The sequence below is a fragment of the Tupaia chinensis genome, unplaced genomic scaffold, assembly GCF_000334495.1.
Source record: "Tupaia chinensis unplaced genomic scaffold, TupChi_1.0 Scaffold000423_1, whole genome shotgun sequence".
Taxonomy (NCBI): Eukaryota; Metazoa; Chordata; class Mammalia; order Scandentia; family Tupaiidae; genus Tupaia; species Tupaia belangeri.
Genome location: NW_006159928.1, coordinates 3,186,334 through 3,208,013, shown reverse-complemented (window position 1 = coordinate 3,208,013; position 21,680 = coordinate 3,186,334). Strand labels below are relative to the sequence as shown.

At 35.8% G+C, this 21,680-nt stretch overlaps 1 protein-coding gene across 2 annotated transcripts in view; it reads left to right on the top strand.

Moving 5' to 3' along the window:
- Positions 1-15,714, top strand: part of DCN (decorin) — a 49,682-nt gene extending 33,968 nt beyond the window's left edge. For both annotated transcript variants that reach the window (XM_006154821.3, XM_006154822.1), the window contains exons 6-8: positions 698-791; positions 6,342-6,480; positions 15,031-15,714. In XM_006154821.3, coding sequence (XP_006154883.1) covers positions 698-791; positions 6,342-6,480; positions 15,031-15,225 — 428 coding nt within the window. In that variant the 3' untranslated portion in view covers positions 15,226-15,714. The remainder of the gene's footprint in view (positions 1-697; positions 792-6,341; positions 6,481-15,030) is intronic.
- The last annotated feature ends 5,966 nt before the right edge of the window (positions 15,715-21,680 follow it).

Here is a 21,680-nt window from a genome sequence, read left to right as displayed (position 1 = left end):
AGCATAGCTATTCAATAGGATCTATCCAGAAGTTTAGTGGGTACTTTGGACATAAAATTATTTCCCCTGATGCTCTACATATGGCAGATAACTCAGATAACTTGATTTTGTGACTCTACATTACTTTTGTATAAAGATACAGTCTTGATTTAATATGTCTAAGTAAATTTTAGCTCTTTCTACATGGCCATATTGCAGAGACATTCGATGTTTTTCTGGAAAAACTGATTAAGATTAACACCAGGACATGATATTATTGTTAATTATTAATTATGCTTTGTATATAAACAACTTATAAATAATCTCTTTATTTTAGTTCAAATTCTCATCTACCCCATTTTACAGTTAATATCTTTTATCAATGGTACTGTTAACTCAATAACAAAGGTGGACAAGAATAATTGGATTCACGGTTTGATTTAAGTTTTTCAAATGCTAAGACTAGCATCGGTCTACTACATAATAAAAATGGTTCATGCTTTATTAAAGTCAATCTAGAAGTACAAAGACTTATACTACTTCCAAAATACTATATCATTATAAAACGGATGAAGGAAAAAGATGAAAAGCAAAAATGATTCTTTGAAACGATATGTTTTTTACAAAAGTAATGATATATGTCCTCTTTACATCTTTCTACATTCTGTACTTATAATGTTTATCTAGTAATTTAATATCTTGTATTTCCATATTCCAGGTCTTCCTCCTTCCCTTACTGAATTACATCTTGATGGCAACAAAATCAGCAGAGTTGATGCAGCTAGCCTGAAAGGAATGAACAATTTGGCTAAGTAATAAAACGCTTTCATGTCATTCTTCTTCACCAATGGCTAGGAATATTAGTGCCTCGACATACAGAATATGATGACTGATTTTTTATTCTACCATATTTTGTTGTGTCTAATGACTTCAATCTTCAACTTATAAAATTAGTTCTTGAAAAATATTCAATGAAATATTACATCTACTAAAACCACCAAGACTAGTCTTACACTTTGTGAATACCATACTGTATTTCGATCAGTTATGAACTATTTCAAGTGTGTAAGATATGTGAATAAATAGGTATGTTCAATATATATTCTAATTTCATCAAACAGAAGGCTAAGTAAGTTTTAGCACTGTGTTCAAATTTGCAGATACATTAAAATGCAAGCATCTAGGGTAGGAAATTTTTGATCTCCCACAGATCACTGTTAGAATAGTTATGGGGAGATTCTCCTTCATCTTATTCTCTGAAGACTTTAAAGTAAAATAACTCTCAACATTTAACGTAAGCCAACAAAAGTAAAAGTTTTCTTTTTTCTGGACCTTCTTAACATTTTATTATTATTATTATTATTGTCTTTATTTTTAGAAAGAGAGACTTTTGCTATAGGGCATGTGTGCTCATCAGAGAGACAGAGAGACAGAAGTGAGAAATCACCCACCAGCGGGGATGGCCACACTGCAATCCCTTCTCTTCCATTCTCCTTTCAAGATCTTGGACAAGCATGCACACATGCCCAGTCTGAGGTTTAAGCCACTGGGTCCTGGAGTCAAATGGCAGTCTACTACGAGGGAGTCTAGCGACATAATCATTACACAATCCACTTGTCCCAAGCTTTTTATTACTTGTGCTTGTCCTGCTTCTCCATCTAACTTCAACCTTTCTACTAGGTTGTTGGGAAAATCATGATGTATTTGCATGTGTTTTTCTATGCAAAATGCATCATGAGTTTCCTGAAAACCCAATATATTTACAGTTTATTTAAATTACAAGAAGACAAAAGTGATGGCAAACATTTTCATTTCTCTTTACAATTCTTGGTCCACACATACTGCCAAATATGTTTAAAAAGAAGCACAGTTTATATCAAATTGACTTACTTCTCTTTTTGTATATAAATTTCATGGTAGATAAATAAATGTAAAGCAGATGCTTGTATCTGAAAAATAACTAAAATCAACTGGATGAATAATGCAGCTTCTTTGATTTCTGCGGATAGTCTTGTAATGACCCAGTGAATGGTAAAGGCTGAAAATGAACTTGTCAGTGGTTATATCTACAATATACTACCTTGGGATCTCAAATAACAGAATATCCTTCATCAAGAGCAATTTTAACTGTAGTATCTACTGTAGAAAACATTTCTTTTGTTTTTCTGTTTCGAAGAGGTTTTTGCTATAGGGCTTGTGTGCTTGCCAGAAAGAGAGAGATAGAAAGACAAAAAGCAAGAAATCACATGCCAGGGTGGTCATGGCAACGCTGCAGTCCCCTCCTCCATTCTCCTCTCGGGATCTTGGGCATGCACACACAAGCACCTGGCGTGAATTTAAGCCACCAGGTCTAGGACTCAAACTGTGGTCAACTACATGGGAGTCCAGCAACATAGCCATTACACCAACTGCTGGTCCCGAGAAAACATTTCCCATAGTAGTTTTATATGCATTGCCTACCTTTCTTTGTTACTTAGATCACTCTAGCTGCAGAAAAATGCAGGCAGAGAAGTTGCATCATTTATTGTATAGAGCAGTCTTTAGAATAGATATTGTTTTTTAATTCATAGTATTGTATCAATTGTAATGCAATAGGGGCAAGCAATATTCTTTTTTTTGGGAGAGGTTTTTTTGCTATAGATCGCATGGGCTCTCCAGAAAGACACAGAGAGACGGAGAGACAGAAAGTGAGAAATCATCCCCTTGGGGGAGATGGCTATGCCACAATCCCTTTTCCCCCATTGGGCACACACGCACACGTGCCTAGCATGAGTTTAAGCCACCAGGTCTGGGACTCGAACCATGGTTGAATACATGGGAGTCCAGCGACATAGCCATTACACCAACTGCTGGTCCCAAGGGGACAAGTAACATTCTAAAGTTCTAAATGTAGCAATTCATACATAACTCATTCATAAATGTATGCCTCCTCCTCTTTCTTTATTTTTTCTTTTTAGATTTTTTGCGATAAGGTGTTTACTTATCAGAGAGAGACAGAGACACAGAGGCAAAGTGAGAAAGCACAGCCCAGGAAGGGATAGCCAAGCCACAGTCCCTTCTCTTCAATTCTTATCTTGGAATCTGGGGCATGCACGCATAAATGTGTGTGGATTTTAAGCTTGATTTTTAAGCCACTGGGTCTGGGACTTGAACTGCAGGCTCAGTCATGTAGTATCCAATGCCTTAACCACCACTCCACCTGCTGTCCCAAATATGTGCCTTTTTAGATTTAAAGTTTATTTTTTGCTGGAAGTGGTATGGAAATTTTAAGACCTTAAACTTGAATATTGATGTCATCATATCAAGGATACAAATGCAATGAACTTTAAAAAGACCAATAGAAATTCAGACTTCTCTTCAAATGGGTTTTAATACCATTCATTATATTAGAGCAGGCTGCCTCAGGCTAATTTTCTCAAGTCTTGAACTTGTCAAACATATTTCCTTCTGAAATCAAATCTGTCTATTAAACCATCAAATTTTTATGTTATTTATTCCTTACTAATGTTGGAAGTAAGAAGTATTTTGGTATTGAAAATCAAAGCTGTAGAGAAGCAACAGCCACTGAAGCCAGAACACTGATTCAGGGCAAATATTCCCATACATTTTTTGGAATAAGTTGGGAGAAAATAGTGTATGCTCCTCTGCAGAAAAGTGAAATGGTTTTTTGACAATCTTCCCTTACCTTTCTTATTAAGTATGTGAGTGTACATGCACAGTAATGTGTCATTTAATGGTGGAAATATCCCTAAGAAATGTGTCATTAGACATTTTTGTCATTATGTGAACACTGTAATATGTACATATGTAAAACTAAATGGTACAGCCTACTACATACCAAGACTATGTGGTATATCCTACTGCTCCAGCATTGTATATATGATCCATTGGTAACTGAAGTATCATTTTGTGACATACAACTGTGTGTATATGCATGTGTGTGTGTGCATGTGTATCCATAGGATTGAATAGATTATTAAGAATGTTATATCCTAATAAATACACTAGTCCAAAATCGATATTGGAACTGGGAGTGTTGTAGAGAATAGAAGACACCATTCTGAAATAGAAAATGAAAGTCTAAAACCAAGAGATGCATGACGAAGACTGATGGATAAACAAAATGCTCTGAGCCAAGATGCCAAGTTCATAATCAGTAGCTAGGGGAACCAGCAGATGGCACAGTGGTTACATCAGTGGACTTTCACATGACTCACTGCAGTTCAAGCCTCGGACCCAGTGACTTGAAAATCACACAGGGTGCATGTGCATGTGTGCCCAAAATCCCAGGAGGAGAATGGAGGACAAGGGATTTCTGCATGGCCATCCCTCCCTGGGGGGTGATTTTTCACTTTCCCTCTCATTGTTTCTGTCTCTCTTACTCTCTCTCTCTCTAGTGAGTGTACCTTCCTTATGGCAAAAAACTTTTTTTTTTTTTTTAAATCAATAGCTAGGATAAACCAACTGTGCTATTAATAGCCTAAAATCAGTAAAGTTTAACATCTATTATTTCAATATCAAGTCATAACTAAACTTAGAAAGCATTGCTTACTTAAGCCAGCATCAAAATCTCAAAAGGGGTCAAAGATCAGAACTAGCAGAAACCATTCTACTAAAAGGGTCCAGATCTCTTCCACTGCATTTGAAGGAACCTGAATTCTTTCTCTTCTTGGAGCCTACTGGCTGAATTTCGTTGTCATTTTTTATTATTCCTGGTATTCCCTCTCTGTCTTTTGGACTGACATCACTCCACTTTTGATGCTTTTATCTCCAGAAAGTTGAACAGACTAGCTGTGTCTTTAAGTTGATCTCTGACTACTATGAGGGGAAACCGCAGCAGCAGGACTCTCATATGTTATGCATTTAGTTAAAAAATATAAACTACTACCTTAAAGGAATTGAAAAAAAGTATCAAAGGTACCAAGATCAAGAGATCTGGTCAGAGGTCTAGGTCAGAAGGCAGGTGTGTTGTCACCAGGCAAATCTTGAAAGTGACTGTTATGAAATTCTTTCAGACTAATGCAAAATGGCTAATTCTGTTAACCTTTCCAGCAGGTAGGTTTACTGGTATTTTAGAAAGCTGTACCTTTTCTTTTCTTCTTTTTTTTTCCCTCTCCTTTCTTTCCTCTCCCTTCCTTTTCTTTTCCTTTCCTTTTCACCCTGCTTTTTCTCGTTTTCTCTTCTTTCTTTCTTTTGTTTTTGTTTTTCATGAGAGAGAGAGAGATAGATAGTGTGAGAGAAAATCAACAATCATCCCTGAGGGAGGATAATATGCACCAATCCCTTCTCCTCCATTCTCCTCCTGGAATTTTGGGCACACATGCACACATGCCCAGTGTGACATGCAAGCTGCAAGGTCCAGAACTTAAACTGGCCATGTGAGAGTCCAGTACCTTAATTACTATGCCACCTGCTGACCTACCCTTTTATTTTCAATTAATATATTTGTATGATAAATGTAAAATTGATCAGTTTCCAAAGTAAATAAAGTGATAATACTATTTCTTTTACTTCTTTCTCAAACAAATATACTGTCTTTATTACATATAGAAAATAATTCAAGGGGCTGGCAGGTGGCGTGGTGGTTAAGGGCACTGGACTTTCATGTGGTTGATCACAGTTTGAGTCCAGGCTTGCTTTCTCACTTTCCCTCTCTCCTTCCCTCCCTCTATCTCACTTTGTCCTTCTCTGGTCAAATTTAAAAATGAATAAATAAAAAGTTAAAATAAAGGGACCAGTAGGTAGCATGGTGATTAAGGTGCTGGACACTCCCACATGACTGACCAGTGTTGGAGTCCCAGACCTGGTGGCTTGCTTTCTCACTTTCTCTCTCTCTCTCTCTTTCTCTCTGTGTGTGTTTAATCAAATTAAAAGATAAGTGAATGAATAAATAAAATAAAATAAATAATTATTTAAAGAAAAACAAAAAGCTAAAATAAAATAATTCTTTTTTAAAAAAAAAACAATACAATAGTTACTTATTATGAAGAATACCAAGCAGTGTGTGTTAATACTGGATATACCTTTGTTATTACAAAGAGGCATATGAACACACAGGCTTTTAAAAGAGAGTCCCTAAGTGTAGTAAGAAATTGCCCACAGGATTCTACAGAGCATTTGAAAAGATGCACATTCAGTTGTGTTCACCAGATAAATCTCAAAGAATGTAATCCTGTGATGAGACGTCAAGAATAAAAGGGTTTTGTCCAGATTTAAAAGGTTGGAAAAGATGCTTTACACTGAGGGAACAGTATATGGAAAACCAAAAGAACATCCTTTTCTATCTACCCGATTAATCACATAGTATCTGGAAGAAAGGCATCTATGTGTTTGTGTACATCCATTTCTGCTTTCTGTTACAGGTTAGGACTCAGTTACAACAGCATCTCTGTTGTCGACAATGGCACCCTGGCCAACACACCTCATCTGAGGGAGATTCACCTGGACAACAACAAGCTTACCAAAGTACCCCCTGGGTTGGCAGAGCACAAGTACATCCAGGTAATGCAGAGCCACTACTTACCCTCCCCCCCCCAAAAAAAAAAAAAGCTAGGGGGTAAATCCTCTCTACTTGGATGCTATGAAGGAGGAAGCTCTATTTAGAAAATTTTTTCCCAAGATATCTTAGCTAGGGCTGCTAAAATAAAGTATCATTGAGTGGGTAGCTTAAATAACAATTTATATTTCACTGTACTGGAGGCCTGAAGTCTGGTGAGGGCCCTCTTCTAGGTTGAGACTGCTGCCATTTCTTTTCATCTTCACATGGTAGAAACAGAGCTTGCTAGCTCTTTGGTCTCTTCTCATAAGGACACTAATTCCATTCATGAGGGCTCCGCCCTCATGACCTAATTACCTCCCAAAAGCCCCACCTCCAATATTATACTGGGAATAGGTTTTCGATATAAGAATTTTTAGGAGGATACAAATGTTCAATCTGTTGTGAAGAGAGATCTATTTAATGTTTCCACATAAATATTCATCCTGGCTTTATATAAAACATATATTTATATTATTCATTTTCAAAAATCATCACTATTATTTTGAAATTACTATAATGCTTGTTGCCCAAATACATCTTTTATGAAGCAAGGAAGTTTTAGGTCCCAGATCATTGTAACCAATATACTGGCTAGGGAAAGCAATATCATCTGTGAAGCAATGGTAGAAAATAAAATTGGTTTTTCCTATATATTTATTTACCTATTTTAATTTATCAGGGGTCATGTTTACTCATCAGGGGGACACAGAGAAAGAGTGAGAGACAGAGGAAAAGAAATTACTCTCTATGAGGGAACAGAGAATGTTCATGCCACAGTTCCTTCTCCTTCATCTCTCCCTTCCTTTAGGACTTTGGGCACTCACGCATGCACATGCACTTAGAGTGTTTTGTAAGTTGCTGGGACTGGGACTCAAACAACAGTCAGTCATGTGGGATCGGTCTACTTAACCATCACACCTAAAATAGTTTTAACTTTCGGTTTCAGCAGATGTCATTTATCTCAAAAGAGGAAGCCTAGCTAGCAGTGTGACTGAATTAACTTTATAAAAATTATCAAGTTATGGTATTCAGTAATTTAAAAAGATATAGTTCAGTGGTTCACTATGGTGATAGCATTTTCTATCCTGTAAAGGGACAAATGAAAGGCAAACTTATTTGCTCAAGTAGTGATTATAATTTCACCTATAACAATGTCAGACTTCCATTGTTACTTGAAGCAAAACAAAAATGTTATTCAAATGATTCAGTTTTAAGTTTTTCAATAATGTGATTATTTATAGATTTTATATGTTTCTTTATTTGATCTATTTTTTCAATGTTTTTTAAAGGTCATACTTAAATTTTGTTTCTTTCAGAAATTACATACATACTTAAGCCTATCATGGTGACTCAGACAGTGTTTTGGCATTCTTCTATAGGTAAAATAAGGGTATGAAGTTGCTCTTTTGGTAAGCTAGTAGATAAACCAATACTTGGAGTTCAGGATAGGTTTATCTTTTATAAATATTGTCTTCTTTTGACATTGTCAACAATGTCAATAAATCACAATTTTTTTTCTTTAAGAGGTTTTTGCCTTAGGGTGCATATGCTTATTGGAGAGAGAGAGAGAGCAAGAGCGAGAGAGAGAGAGACTGTGAGAGGGAAAGTGAGAAATCACCCCCCATGATGGATGACCATGCCACAATCCCTTCTCCTCCATTCTCCTCCCAGGGTCTTGGGCTTCCATGCACATGCACCTGGTACAATTTTGAAGCCACCAGGTCTGGGACCTAGCCTCGGTTAGCTATGTGGGAGACCAATGACGTAACCAATATGCCATCTGCTGGTCTCATGATCTCTTTTTTTGATACTGCATTGTGAAAAAAAACTCCACATTAAATTGATATAGCACTATTTACATTAGCCAGATCTCAATAAGATGTTCAATTTATAAATGTGTAATCTTTTGTACCAGTGGAAAGTGATAATCAGAATTTGAAACCACAAATAAAATCAAGATGCTTAGAAGACTTAATATCAAATTTTGTTACTGGTAGTTTTTTTAAAAATTATTTTGTTTTTAATATCCCAGCACAATCATTTTCATACGTTTTAATTGCCAGAGAGATAGAGAGAGAAGGAGAAAGCATTCTCAATGGGTGTCGTCACATCACAATTTCCATTTCTTCATTTCTTTATACTGTCAGAACTTTAGGACACACTTGGACATTTTTTAACTCCCAGGACTGTGATTCAAAACACAATCAGTTATGTGGGATCTGGTGTGTTCACCAGAGAAAGACCAATGAGAGAGAGAGAGAAAGGAAAATGAGAAATCACTTTCCAGGGTGGATAGCCATGCTATAATCCCTTCTCCTCCATTCTCTTCTTGGGATTTTGAGCACATATACATACAACCAATGTGTTTTTCAAGTTGCTGGGTCTGAGACTCAAACTATAGAGTCAACCATGTGAGATCCAGTGCCTTAACCACCATGCCACTGACTAGTCACACTTTCACAAAAGTGAGAAATCATTCCCCAGGGGGATGGCCTAGCTGTAAACCCCTTCTCTTCCATTCTCCTCTTGGGATTTTGAGCATGCACACACACTCAAACTCAAACTGTGGAATCAGCCATGTGGGATCCAGTGCCTTAACTCCATTTCACTTCCTAACCACATTTTCACAGTTTTCCTTTTTTCTTTTTCTTTCTTTCTTTTTTTTTTTTTTTTGCAATAGAGTGCATGAGCTTTCTGGAGAAACAGAGAAAGAGTGACAGCAAGTGATAAATTACCCCCAAGGGGTGCAATCCCTTCTCCATTCTCTAGTCAGGATTTTGACCATCCATGCACGTGTGCCCAGTGTGAGTTTCAAGCCTGGGCCTGGGACTTGATCTGTGATTCACCATCTGGAGGTCCAATGACATAACCATTACCCCATCTGCTGCTCCCCATTTTCACATTTTTGCTGTTTTTAAGATATCACTCAAAACGTATTATAGAGTTCATAAAATCAGCTTGGTGCATTCATTAGAAACATTCAAAAAATGAAATACTAGAATAGATCAGAATATAATAGGGTAGGGTAGGATGGGATGGGCTAGGATAGGAAGATAGATCACTGTAATGATATTTCATAAAATTTGTTTATATGCAAAGTACATATATGCTAAATATCACATATATAATGTGTTTCTCACTGTAGATCATGGAGAAAAATTATGCAGTATGTTTGGAGTCTTGGTTGAATATAAGCAAGCCTGTGGGCATTTGCACAGCGCTGCACATTGAGAAGGATCTGTGCTTGTTTTATGTCTCTAATTGGCTTCCCACAGGCCATGTTTATCTTCATTCCTACAGACTTCTAGGGATTTCAACCATTTTTGTTTGTTTGTTTTATATAATTCAATCATGCTTAGCAAAATACAGAACTGTTCAATTACCATCACAACCCAATTTTAGACATTTCTGTTACCCTTAAAAATAGTCTTCTTATCTCTTTTTACTTAGCTCTCAATCTTATCCCTACCCACAGGGAATCATTGATCTACTTTATCATTTTTACTTTGTTTTATACATCATAGTATTGGAATTAAATTTAAGAATACTATCACTCCTAAAACTTTTGTTATTTTTCACTCCTAAAACTTCTGTAATTTTAACTCATACTTGGGTCTGTAATCCAGCTCTAAGATAACCATACTATTAATTGTGAATTAAAAGTCTAACCCATTTTTCATGTGTAAAGCCAGTTCCACCATTTGTTTAAAAAGACTATACATTCTCCAAGAAATTGCCTTGCATCTTTATTTAAAGTCACTCAATTCTGGACTTTCAATTCTATTGCATTTATCCATTTTATCTGTCCTATGCTAGTACTATACCTTTTTATTAATGTAGCATGTAAGTTCTGAAATTGGGAATTATAGGTTCTCTAGCTTTGTTCTTATTTTTCACAATTGCTTAGACTATTCTGGCTCTTTTGATTTTAAATACATTATAAGATCAGTTTGTTCGTTCCTCAAAAAAAAAAAAATGCCCTTTGAGGACTTTGAAAAGAATTTTTATTGAATCTATAGATCAACTTGGGGAGAATTATTGTCTTAATAATATGTGCTTTCCACCTCATGAACAAGGGTTATATCTTCATTTATATCTTCTTTAATAATTCTTTTTTTTTTTTAATTCCCAGATGGTGCACGCACTCATCAGAGAGACAGAGGGACAAAGCATCCCCTAATGGGGCATAATCACACTGCAGTCCTTTCTCCTCCATTTCTCCATCCTGTCAGAATTTTGGGCACATATGCACAAATGCTCAAAATGTCTTTCAAGCTACCAAGGTCAGAGTATGACCTGTGGTCATCCATGTGGGATCCACTTTTCTTAACCACTATGCTATGGGGCTGACTCTCTTTAATCATTCCTAGTAACACTTTGTCCATTTGGCCATATAATTATTGCATTTATTATTATTTTTTTCTAAATGCTTTATTATTTTAGATACTTTAAAAAAAAAGATTTATTCCTTGTATGACAGAGAAACAGGCAACTCCAATAGGGTCTTCACGTGAGAATCTAGACCCAGCCTCAGCCAGCTCAGTTCACAGACACATGCATGCATACTCTAGCATTTACACCCATCCTCTCCATCATCACATTTTCAAGTCTCTCAACCTCTGCCATTGCACTCAGTACAAATTAAGTGGGAATATACAATTTGTATCTTTCAAAGTCTGGCTCACTTGCTCAACATTAAGTGTTCTATATTTATACCTTTTGAGTCAAACAGAGATAGAGTTTTAAGATAGGATCTCATTGTTTCTTATACGTGAGTAATATTCCATCGAATTTATGTGTCACTGTTTTTTAACTCACTCAACAGTTTTGGGACATTTAAGTTGGTTCCATATTTTAGCAATTGTATATAATGCTGCAATAATCATGGAAGTGCAAGTGTCTTTCCAATTGAGTGTTTTCCTATCCTTTGGGTAAATACCAAGAAGTGGGATTATAGAGTCATATGGAAGTTTTATTTGTAGGCTTTGGAGATACTACCATATTGTTTTCCATAGGGGCTGGAGTAATTTACATTCTCATCAACAGTGTAAGCAAGTTCTCTTTTCATCATAGCCTTTCCAACACTTGTCATTCTTTAGATTTTTGATCCTAGCCATTCTAACTGGAGTTAAATGGCATCTTATTATGGTCTTAATTTTCATTTCCCTTATGACAAGATATTTTAAACATTTTTTATATGCCTCTTGGCCATTCCTAAGTCTGCCTTAGAGTGTTCTCTTTTCAATTTATATTCCCATTTTTAATTGTATTATTTATTTATTTTTATGGGTGAACTGCTTGAGTTTTCTATATATTTTAGATATCAATTTCTTGTCTGAAGAATAATTAGTAAATATTTTCTCCCATTCTGAGGATTGTCTTTTCACTCTACTTATGGTTTCCTTTGCTCTGAGGAAGCTTTTTAGCTTCATGTAATCTTACTTGTCTATTTTAGGGAGTAGTGCCTATGCTTTAGGGGTCTTATTTAAGAAGTATTTGTCTACTCCAATGTCTTCAAAAGTTTCTCCTACATTTTCTACTAAAAATTGTGTAGTTAGAGGCCTTGTATTTAAATCTTTAATCCATTTTGAGTTAATTCTAGTTAATGGCGAGAGATAGTGGTGCAATTTCTTTTCGCTACTGATGGATATTCAGTTCTTCCATGATTATTTGCTAAATATACTTTCTTTTCTCCACTGTATTGCCTTATCCCCTTTATCAATGATCAGGTGAATGTATGATTTAGGGTTTATTTCTGGATTCTCTTTTCTGTTCCATTGATATATGTATCTATTTTTTTTCTGTTAGTATCATGCCATTTTGAATATCACTGCTTTGTAATACATTTTAAAGTTGGGTAATTAGTTACCTCTTTTAAAAATTTATGTAGTACAGTATTACCTTGGCAATATGAAGTCTTTTATGAACTCAGACTCTTTTGAAATCTTTTTTTTTTTTTCTATTTCTGTGAAGAATGTCTCAGGTAATTGGATTAGAATTGGACTGAATAAGAAATTAATTTGGGTAGGCTTACAAACCTACTTTACTTTTTCATATGGGAAAATATTGTTTTAGGTCAATATTTTCTTCTCCTGCTTTCAATGTTAGCTGTGAACTCTTAACAAATGTGCTATCTTTTTATTGATAATCCCTGCTGAAAAGGAGACTGATAAATGGTAGTAAGAAATTTTTAAAACTTAAGAATCACAAAAGTACTTCCCAAAATCTTCATATTTACACTGACTTTGACTTTAATATTCCTTGTTTCTGTATTTTTAAATTTTATTTTTACTATTTTCTTTTCAAACTTTTCAGAACCAAGTCTTTTTCACCAAATACATATGAATGTTCTGGTAAAGAAACATTTCAAGTGAATTTTTAAAGAGAGTATCTTATAGATTTTACAGCTCGCCTTTAAAAAATTGCCATCTTGGCATTCTATTCTAGATTTGGTTGTATTATCTTTCGAAAGACACTTATTGGTTTTCAGAATTCACATCTAATGAGTAAAAGTGAGAACTTATTTCTAAAGTCCTTTAGTTCATAAGTCTGATATTTAGTGACACTAAGAAAATCTAAGAGCAAATTACTATTACCTTAAACAGGGTCATAAAATAAATTTCAAAAAAGGATTCTAATGAATTACATCATGGTATTTGTAGAATAGAATTTGTAGCATAGAATAAACTTTTGCTAAACTTTCTAGGTATATTTATTCTAAATGCTATGACATTCAAGTATTTTTTACAATTTGTGATGCTTTATTTTAATTTCAATACTGTATACCCTTTTTGACTTCACTGTACATGGTTTATTCATTCTATATCATTTTATTTAAAGGTCTATCATTTCATTTTTTTTGTTCTGATATTCTATGTAGACCATTATAGTCCATGCAGACCAAATATGTAAAATATTTATTCAACACATACTTATAGCACATCTACTCTATCTTAGTAAGTACTAAGAAAATCAACAAACAGAACAAATTCTTCTCCAAGAGTGAAAACAGACTCAAACCAAATAAATACATAATATGGTACACAGTGATTATTACTATACAGAAATATAAAGAAATAAAATTTGGGCAAAGAATGACAGAATGGGTCATCAGAGATGGCCTCTTTGAAAAAAATAAATGAATTAAAAGAGGCAGTGACATCTTGAGGAAGATTATTCTGTGTGTAGAAAGCAGTGTGTGACAACATAGGGAGGGATCATGCTTTGTATATTAGAAAAATGGGTAGAGCAGGATGGTTGGATTGAACAATGAGGGAAGATGAGTTGAGAGCAGAAGAATGTCATACCATGGAAGATTTGTAAGTCATTGAATGGTGAGGTTAATATCTATCCATCTATCTATCCATATCTCAATCTAGCTCTCTATCTTATCTATTTATCTATCTATCTATATCATCATCTCTCATGTATATATCTGTATCTATATCTATATCATCTATCTAGGCCAGCATTTGGTATGGTAGTTAAGGCACTGGACTTACACATGGCTTACTAGTGTTCAAATCCTGGACCAGTGGCTTGAAAATCATGCTGGCCATGTGTATGCTCATGCTCAAAATCCTGAGAGGAGAGTGGAAGAGAAGGGATGGAAGTGTGCCCATTCTCCTTGGGGAATGATTTCTCACTTTCCGTTACTCCGTCTCTCTTTTTCCAGCGAGTGCATATACCCTATGGCACAAAGTCTTTTAAAACAAAGAAAAAAAACATGCATCTATTTCTATCTCTACCTATATAACATGGCTTACTTTTAAAAATAACTGATCTGGGAGCTAATTAAAAGAAAAACAAAACAAAAGTCAAGCAAAGAATGACAAAAATCTATAGCCTGGTGTTAAGGTGGCTGGATCCTATGACTGACCACATGGTTCTAGTCCAGGACCTGTGGCTTGAGAAACACTTGAGTGCATGTGCATGTGTGTTCAAAATCCCAAAAGGAGGAAGAAATGGAGAAGAGATTGAGTTGTGATCATGCCCCATAGGTAGTACTTTCTCTATCCTACCCCCTCATCTTTTTCAGGCAAGTGCATGTGCCCTGTAGCAAATTAAAAAAAAAAAAAATTAAAGACTTTAGGTAAGCAAAAGAAGGAACTGGGTGAAAAATCAGAACTTCACTATTCCAGAAAGAGACAATGAAATCTTGGAAAATCCTTGGACAAGATGTGGGGAGAAGAAATGATATGTGTATAACGTGTACACTGTGAAGGCTAAGTGAGCAGGATTTGTTGATTGAATAGAGAGTGCAAGAGAAAAGAGTTTCAAGGATAATGATAATGTTGATAGCCTTAGTATCTGGAATGACTGATATGCAACTTACTGAGATGGAGAAGACAAAGGTAAAGCAAGTGTGGAAAGGAAGAAAGAAATCAAAAGCATGGTTTAGAAATATTAAGATATTCAAACTAAAAGATAAAAATATTGAAACAAACTGTTTATATGAACGGCCTTAATATATCTAGGGAGATATGGTCATTCTCCTTTGTTTCATGTTACAGGTTGTCTACCTTCATAACAACAATATCTCTGTAGTTGGAGCAAATGACTTCTGCCCACCTGGATACAACACCAAAAAGGCTTCTTATTCAGGTATAAGCCTTTTTAGCAACCCTGTCCACTACTGGGATATCCTGCCACCCACCTTCCGATGTGTCTATGTGCGCGCTGCCATTCAGCTCGGAAACTACAAGTAACTCCCAAGAAAGCCCTCATTTCTATAATCTGGAAAGATCTTGTTAATGTCATTGCTAAAAAGAAAAAGAGAATGAAAGCTAGATACTGGAAACCTAACTGCAATGTGGATGTTTTTCCCACATGACTTATGCATAAAGCCAAATATGCAGTTTAAATAATTTCCTATAATAAAAAAGATATTTTGCCTGCCATTTTCAGAATCCTTTTTTGAAGCTTATTTTTTGATGTTAACTGAGGTACTACAGATATTCTTATTTTATCAAATGTAAAATTTCAAGTTAAAATATATGTGAACAATTTAGTAGAGCTTTTCTTTTTTAATTTTCAGAGGGAATTAAACAAAAGGGGCATCAATTTTCTGTAATTCATAAGGCAGTTAGCTCATTTGACAGAAAGTTCAATGCCAAATGCTAGCTCTGTATTAATCCCCATTATCACTGGTAAAGGCTCATTTGAATGTGTGAACTCAATACAGGCTATGTAAAATTTTTGCTAATGTCATTATTTTGAAGAAATAAATTTTAAAATACATTCAAACTTACTATTGTATAAAAGCTTAATTCTAAGTACTTCCTAAGTTCAATTTTCTGAAGAAATTAGCTATTATTTGGTTGACAATAACCACACATTTCTTCAAGTTCTTACTCAATTCTTTGAACTCTATCTTACATTTGGGTATCATGACTTACTTGATCCACATTCAATTTAAGCTTATATGGTAAAGACCACGTTGTCAGGTTGATTTAGAGAAGTAATATTTTTAGTTGATTTAGAGAAGTAATATTTTAATTTACTAAAACAATTGAAAAGCTACCATGTGTGTAATCAGGCTACTTGTATGAACATTTCTACAATTTCCAGATGTAGAAATACTCTTTGTTTTCAGTTAACCACTAGTTTTAGATTTTTTTTTTTTTCTGTAGGATTTAGAAATAGCTATCAAGGCAGACAGTTAAACAAGCCTGGGAAACAGGCTGATTAGTATGAAGTAAATATTTACTCAATAGTACTTTTGTGCCATAAACATCTAATAAACAAATATGTAAAGATAGTTTGTTTCTTCAGTAAAGTCGGATGTTTCATTATTGCAAATCCTAAAAAACATATCCAGACTTGTTTACACAAGAAAGGGGAATATAAAATAGTCCTGCTATCAGATGAGCCTTCAGGTACAGTTTGAACAGAGCTTTAGTTAAATATCTCCTATAGTTCTTTCACTTTTCTTGCCTTTATTTTATTTTCATGCTGACTACCCCTACCTGTTATTTATCTCACAAAATGTGAAAGCATGTTATCTCAAAGTTTTTAGGAATAGTCAGAAGATTTTTTTTTCTAATTATTACATGCCAACTCTACAACTCTATAGAGCAAATATTTTTATCCTTAGTTCACTTTTGCAGAGTGTATACCAAGGCTAGGAAAATTTAAATAATTTACCCATCATAAAATGCCTGGTAAGTATCCAGCACCAGTGATTTTTCCTTTAATATGCATATAAGTCAGGGTCTGGTAGAAAACAGAATTTTCTCCAGAGAGTTAACTAAAATTTGATGAAGGGGCTATTTAAGTATCATCAGAGTTTACTGCACCAAAGAAAGGATGATGAGACATGTAGAAATAGGCAATGATGAGAGTTCATTCATACCCATGTGGCTACATTGACAGGGAAGGGAACCAACTGTTTGAAGCCAAGTGAAAAGACAATTAGGGAGGATTTGCATTCCCAGAGATTCAACTTCTGCCATAAGAGAGGTACCAAAGCAGACTGTCTACTCTCTCTTCAAATTGGCTGCGTGTGTCCCACACTGATCAACCCAAAGGACAAACAACCAACAAGCAAGCAAGAGAAATAAGGAGAAGTACGGGGAGGATACATAAATGGATCTGATTAAAACTCAAAAATGGGGGCCCGCAGGTGGCATGGTAGTTAAGGGCACTGGACACCCACATGGTCGACTGCAGTTCGAGTCTCAGAACTGGAGGCTTCCTTTCTCACTTTCTCTTCCCTTCTCTCTCTCTCTGTCCCTCTCTGGTCAAATTAAAAATAAATAAATAAAATTAGTAACTAAAGTTAAATAAAATAATTCTTGAAAACAATAAAACCTCAAGGATGGCTAACTCAGCCACTAAAATTATATTGAGGATTATTGAATGAATTCTGCCAGCCACAGAGAAGCATTATATTAACATCATATGTCAAGTGCTTTTTAAGAATCCCAATTAGAGGTTCTAATAGATCTTTCTGCATTTATTAGAGGTGCAATAAATAAAGAAAATATTAATTAAACTTTGTTAAATGGTTAGCTGAAGCTGACTTTCCTTTATGAAACGTCGGGCTATTTTATAATGGCTATAACTCAAGCAGAGTTCACTATTTAAAGAAATGTGATTTGTGTCATAAACCAAAGTGAAAACAGGAAACTTATACACTGTCAATACTGGTAGGAACTTAATTATGTATTATTCATAAATTTGACAGAAAACAAAAATATTTGGATTATCACGAGAATTGTGAGAATTAAAGTATAGAGCTCTAAGCTATTGTAGTTAAAGTCACATTCTTTTAATAGTTACTGTCTGAAATGTACAAAGCTTTTGTTTGGCTCACTTATTTACATGTTAGACTTTCATGAGGTGATCACGTTAGAGACATTCATTTACAGTCTGGTATCAGGTATTAACTGGGAAATAGTATTTATTGTTTAGCATACTTATTTCATCCATACATCCAATAAACTAGCATTGAATACATTACAAACTTGAGATAATCCCTGGTAGAAAGTTAGAAACAACTGAGACAAATGGTTATGTCACTGGACTCTCACATAGTAGACCAAGGTTTGAGTCCTGGACTCAGCAGCTTAAACTTCCACCAGGCGTGCGTGAATGCGTGCCCAAGATCCCGAGAGGAGAATGGAGGAGATGGGATTGCAGCACGGCCATCCCTCCTGAGGGATGATTTCTAACTTTCTGTCTCTTTGTCTCTCTCTGGCGACCGCATGAACCCTATAGAAAAAAGCTCTCAAAAAAAGGAAAATTAGAAACAAAAACCATAAGAAGTACTTATTTCTGGAGTTTATTAAGTGCATAGAAATTTCTAAAGGGATGTTCTGTTAATAAAAAAATCAAAATATTCTACAAAACTGTTCAGTTCTGGGTTTGCTTGTTTGTTTGTTTGTTTTTGAGAGATATTTTTTGCTAGGAGGCATATATGCTTGACAGAGACAGAGAGATATAAAGTGAGAAATCACCCCCCCCCCCCAGGGAGGATGGCCATGCCACAATCCCTTCTCCTCCATTCTCCTCTTGGGATTTTGGGCATCAATGCATGCACATCCAGTGTGAATTTTAAGCTGCCAGGTCTGGGACTAAAACCTCAGCTGCCATGTGGGAGTCCAGCAACATAATCATTACACCGATTGCCAGTCTCACTGTTTAGTTTTGAAACTGTTCTGTATCAGTGCTGTCTACCATGGTGTCAAATAGCTGCATGTGGCTATGGAGTGTTGGAGATGCATTAATACAATTGACAAAATGAATTTTAGATTTTATTTTAATACATTTAAATTGTGTCACATGTAACTGTTTGATATCATATTGACCAGAGCATTATATACACTCTCAATAAGTTTAAATATCACTTTCATAGTATAGAGTAGAATTTTACCCATGCAAACATATTTACTGGGTTTGTGCTAGACTCACATGTAAAAATAAATTAGATGTCATAATTGAATTTAAGATGATAACAGTCTTAATAAAAAAGACAATAATTCAAATACAGTTGGACACATTTTAAATAATTTATTAAAATTTAAATATAGCAATAATTGAAATACAGTTGAATGATGTCTCAGGGGAGGAGTTATCAATTTTTATCAGGGGTACTGGCAGAGTGAGTACTGAGAAACATAGAAGTCTTCACTGAGGAAGGCACAATCAACCTGGGTTTTTATAAATACATAGGAGTTCAACAGGGAGACTTGGTGGGTAAGGTCTATTCAAGGCAGGGTGTAAGTTCAAAGACTAAGAAGTATGCCCAGGTCTTCTCTGATAGGCAGGCATAAAGTGGGCTTATCTGGCCTCTTTTATCTTTATCCAAAGCAGAGCCAGTAGTTCACACTTATATTTGATATATGCAAGCTAATTATAATGTGTGTTGGGGAAGATAAGGGGCAACACTTCCCTCTTTCAAGTCTTGCAGCACCACAAAATATGGATTTCCAAGTGCATTCCACATGTGGGAGAAAACTTCTCTCCTTTTCTTCTCACATCTACCAAGTTCCCACTCTCATGGCTGCAGGTGAAGATGTGGTTCCCATCAGAAAGCATTCATAGGTTTAAGGTCCATGGTGATCAGTGAACATTTGTTTTTCCAAAGCTAGACCATGAATGATGAACCTTTGTTGTAGTGTTGAATGATGCCTCTTCCATTCTCCTTATAGAGGAAATCTTGAAGTTCTCTACTGTTTAACTCACAAACATGGGAGATAGGTGGGTAGAGTTAGGAGGAGGGGAAAGCAGTTTTGAATTACCATATGCAAGGAAAATCCTCCAACATACCTTTTCCAGAAGTAAACTATTTCTATTTTTTGTTTGCTTTTGTTTTAGTATCAAGAAGAGAGAGAGACCTAATTCTTTAGTGTTACTCTCTTAAATAGCAACATAAATAAGGGTAAATGCAGTTCATTTTCTTGACTTCAACATTTAGTATTTGCAAGACTAGAGAAAGTCAATTAACCCTTTACATGACCTATTTTCTTTTCTGTAAAATGAGTATAATAATAGTACATACTCTGGAGATTAGTACGTGAATTGACTGAACTACCACAGGATATAACTCCTAGATCAGAGCCAAGTGCTAGAAGGGGCTAAATTACATTTGCTGACACTGCTGTTGTTACTCCCCAGGTACATAGTTTATGCTGTAGTCATTTCCGGGGAATTTATTTTTTTAAGAATTTTTTTTTTTTTCCTATGGGGCACATGTGCTCACAAGAGACACAGAGAGAGGGAGAAAAAGTGAGAAATCTTCCCCCAGGGGAGATGGCCACTCTATAATTCCTTCTCCTTCATTCTCCTTTTGGGATTTTGGGCATGCACGCTCATGTGCCTTGTGTGATTTTCAAGCTGCTGGTTCCGGGATTTGAACCACGGTCCACCATGTGGGAGTCGAGCACGGCAACCACTACATCACCTACTGGTTCCTCAGGGGGAAATCTTATGGTTAGGCTTAGAGCAGGGTCTGAGGTCTGCATTTTGAACAAGCTCCTAAGGACATTGTTGCTTCTTGGTCTATCTCTTGAAAACCAAGGCAACAGGGATACCTCTCATTACCCATGTCTTGCTCTTGCCTCCTATTGGTTAGCCCTTGTGAAAAACCACCACTGCAGTAACAAAGTTCCACAAACTGGGTGGCTTAGCAGAAAGGCAATTTATTCTCTCAGAGTTTTGGAGGCTGCAAGTTAAAAATCATGGTGTTGGCTGGACCATGTTCCTTCCAAAGCCTCTGGAAGAAGACCATTCTTTGCTGCTTCCAGCATCCAGTAGCTTTAGGTGTTCTTTGGTTTGTGGAACCATGACTCTAATCTCTGCCTTCATCTTCGCAGGGCCTTCTTCTCTCTAGGTCCGTGTCTCTTCTCTTCAAAAGACACCAGTTATAATGGATTAGGCCCCTCCTAATTTAGTATGAGTTTATCTTAAATGCATCTAAAAATACCCTATTTATAAATAAAGTCTCATTCACATATATAAGGGGTGAGATCTTAAACATGTATTTTAGGGAGAGACATAAATTAGCCATAAATACACAGTGTTTCCAAAATATTCATTTATTTTTTATTTTTATTGAAACCTTTGTTTGATTATGTGTGATTTACATGAAAGCTGGAAAGGGGGAATTTGCTTATGACTCTTCACGGTTGGGCAAGTCCCCTTCAAACATTTTCGTGAGCCTGAACTACACCACTTTCTTTCTGAATGGCAGTCATTTTACATATTTAAGTGACCCAGATTTTCCAAAACACATGTTTATGTTCTTTGAATGCATTTCTCTTTAATGACCTTGATCTGGAAATGAACACTACTATGTCATTCCTATCCCATAAATCAGGGTCTCCTTTTTCCTTCAGAATCACTCGTTTTTCTGAGTCATCACCATTATTTATTTACATTTATTTATTTATTTAGGAGAGGTTTTTGCTACAGGGTGTGTGCACTCGCCAGAAAGACAAAGACAGACACGGAAAGTGAGAAATCACCCACCCCCCAAGGGGGATGGCCATGCAGTGATCCCTTCTCCTCCATTCTCCTCTCAGGATCTTGGGTATGCATGCACACATGCACCCAGCATGAGTTTAAACCACCAGGTCTGGGACTTGAACTGTGGTTGACTACATGGGAGTCCAGTGGCATAGTCATTATGCCAAATGCTGGTCCCAATCGCCATTATTTT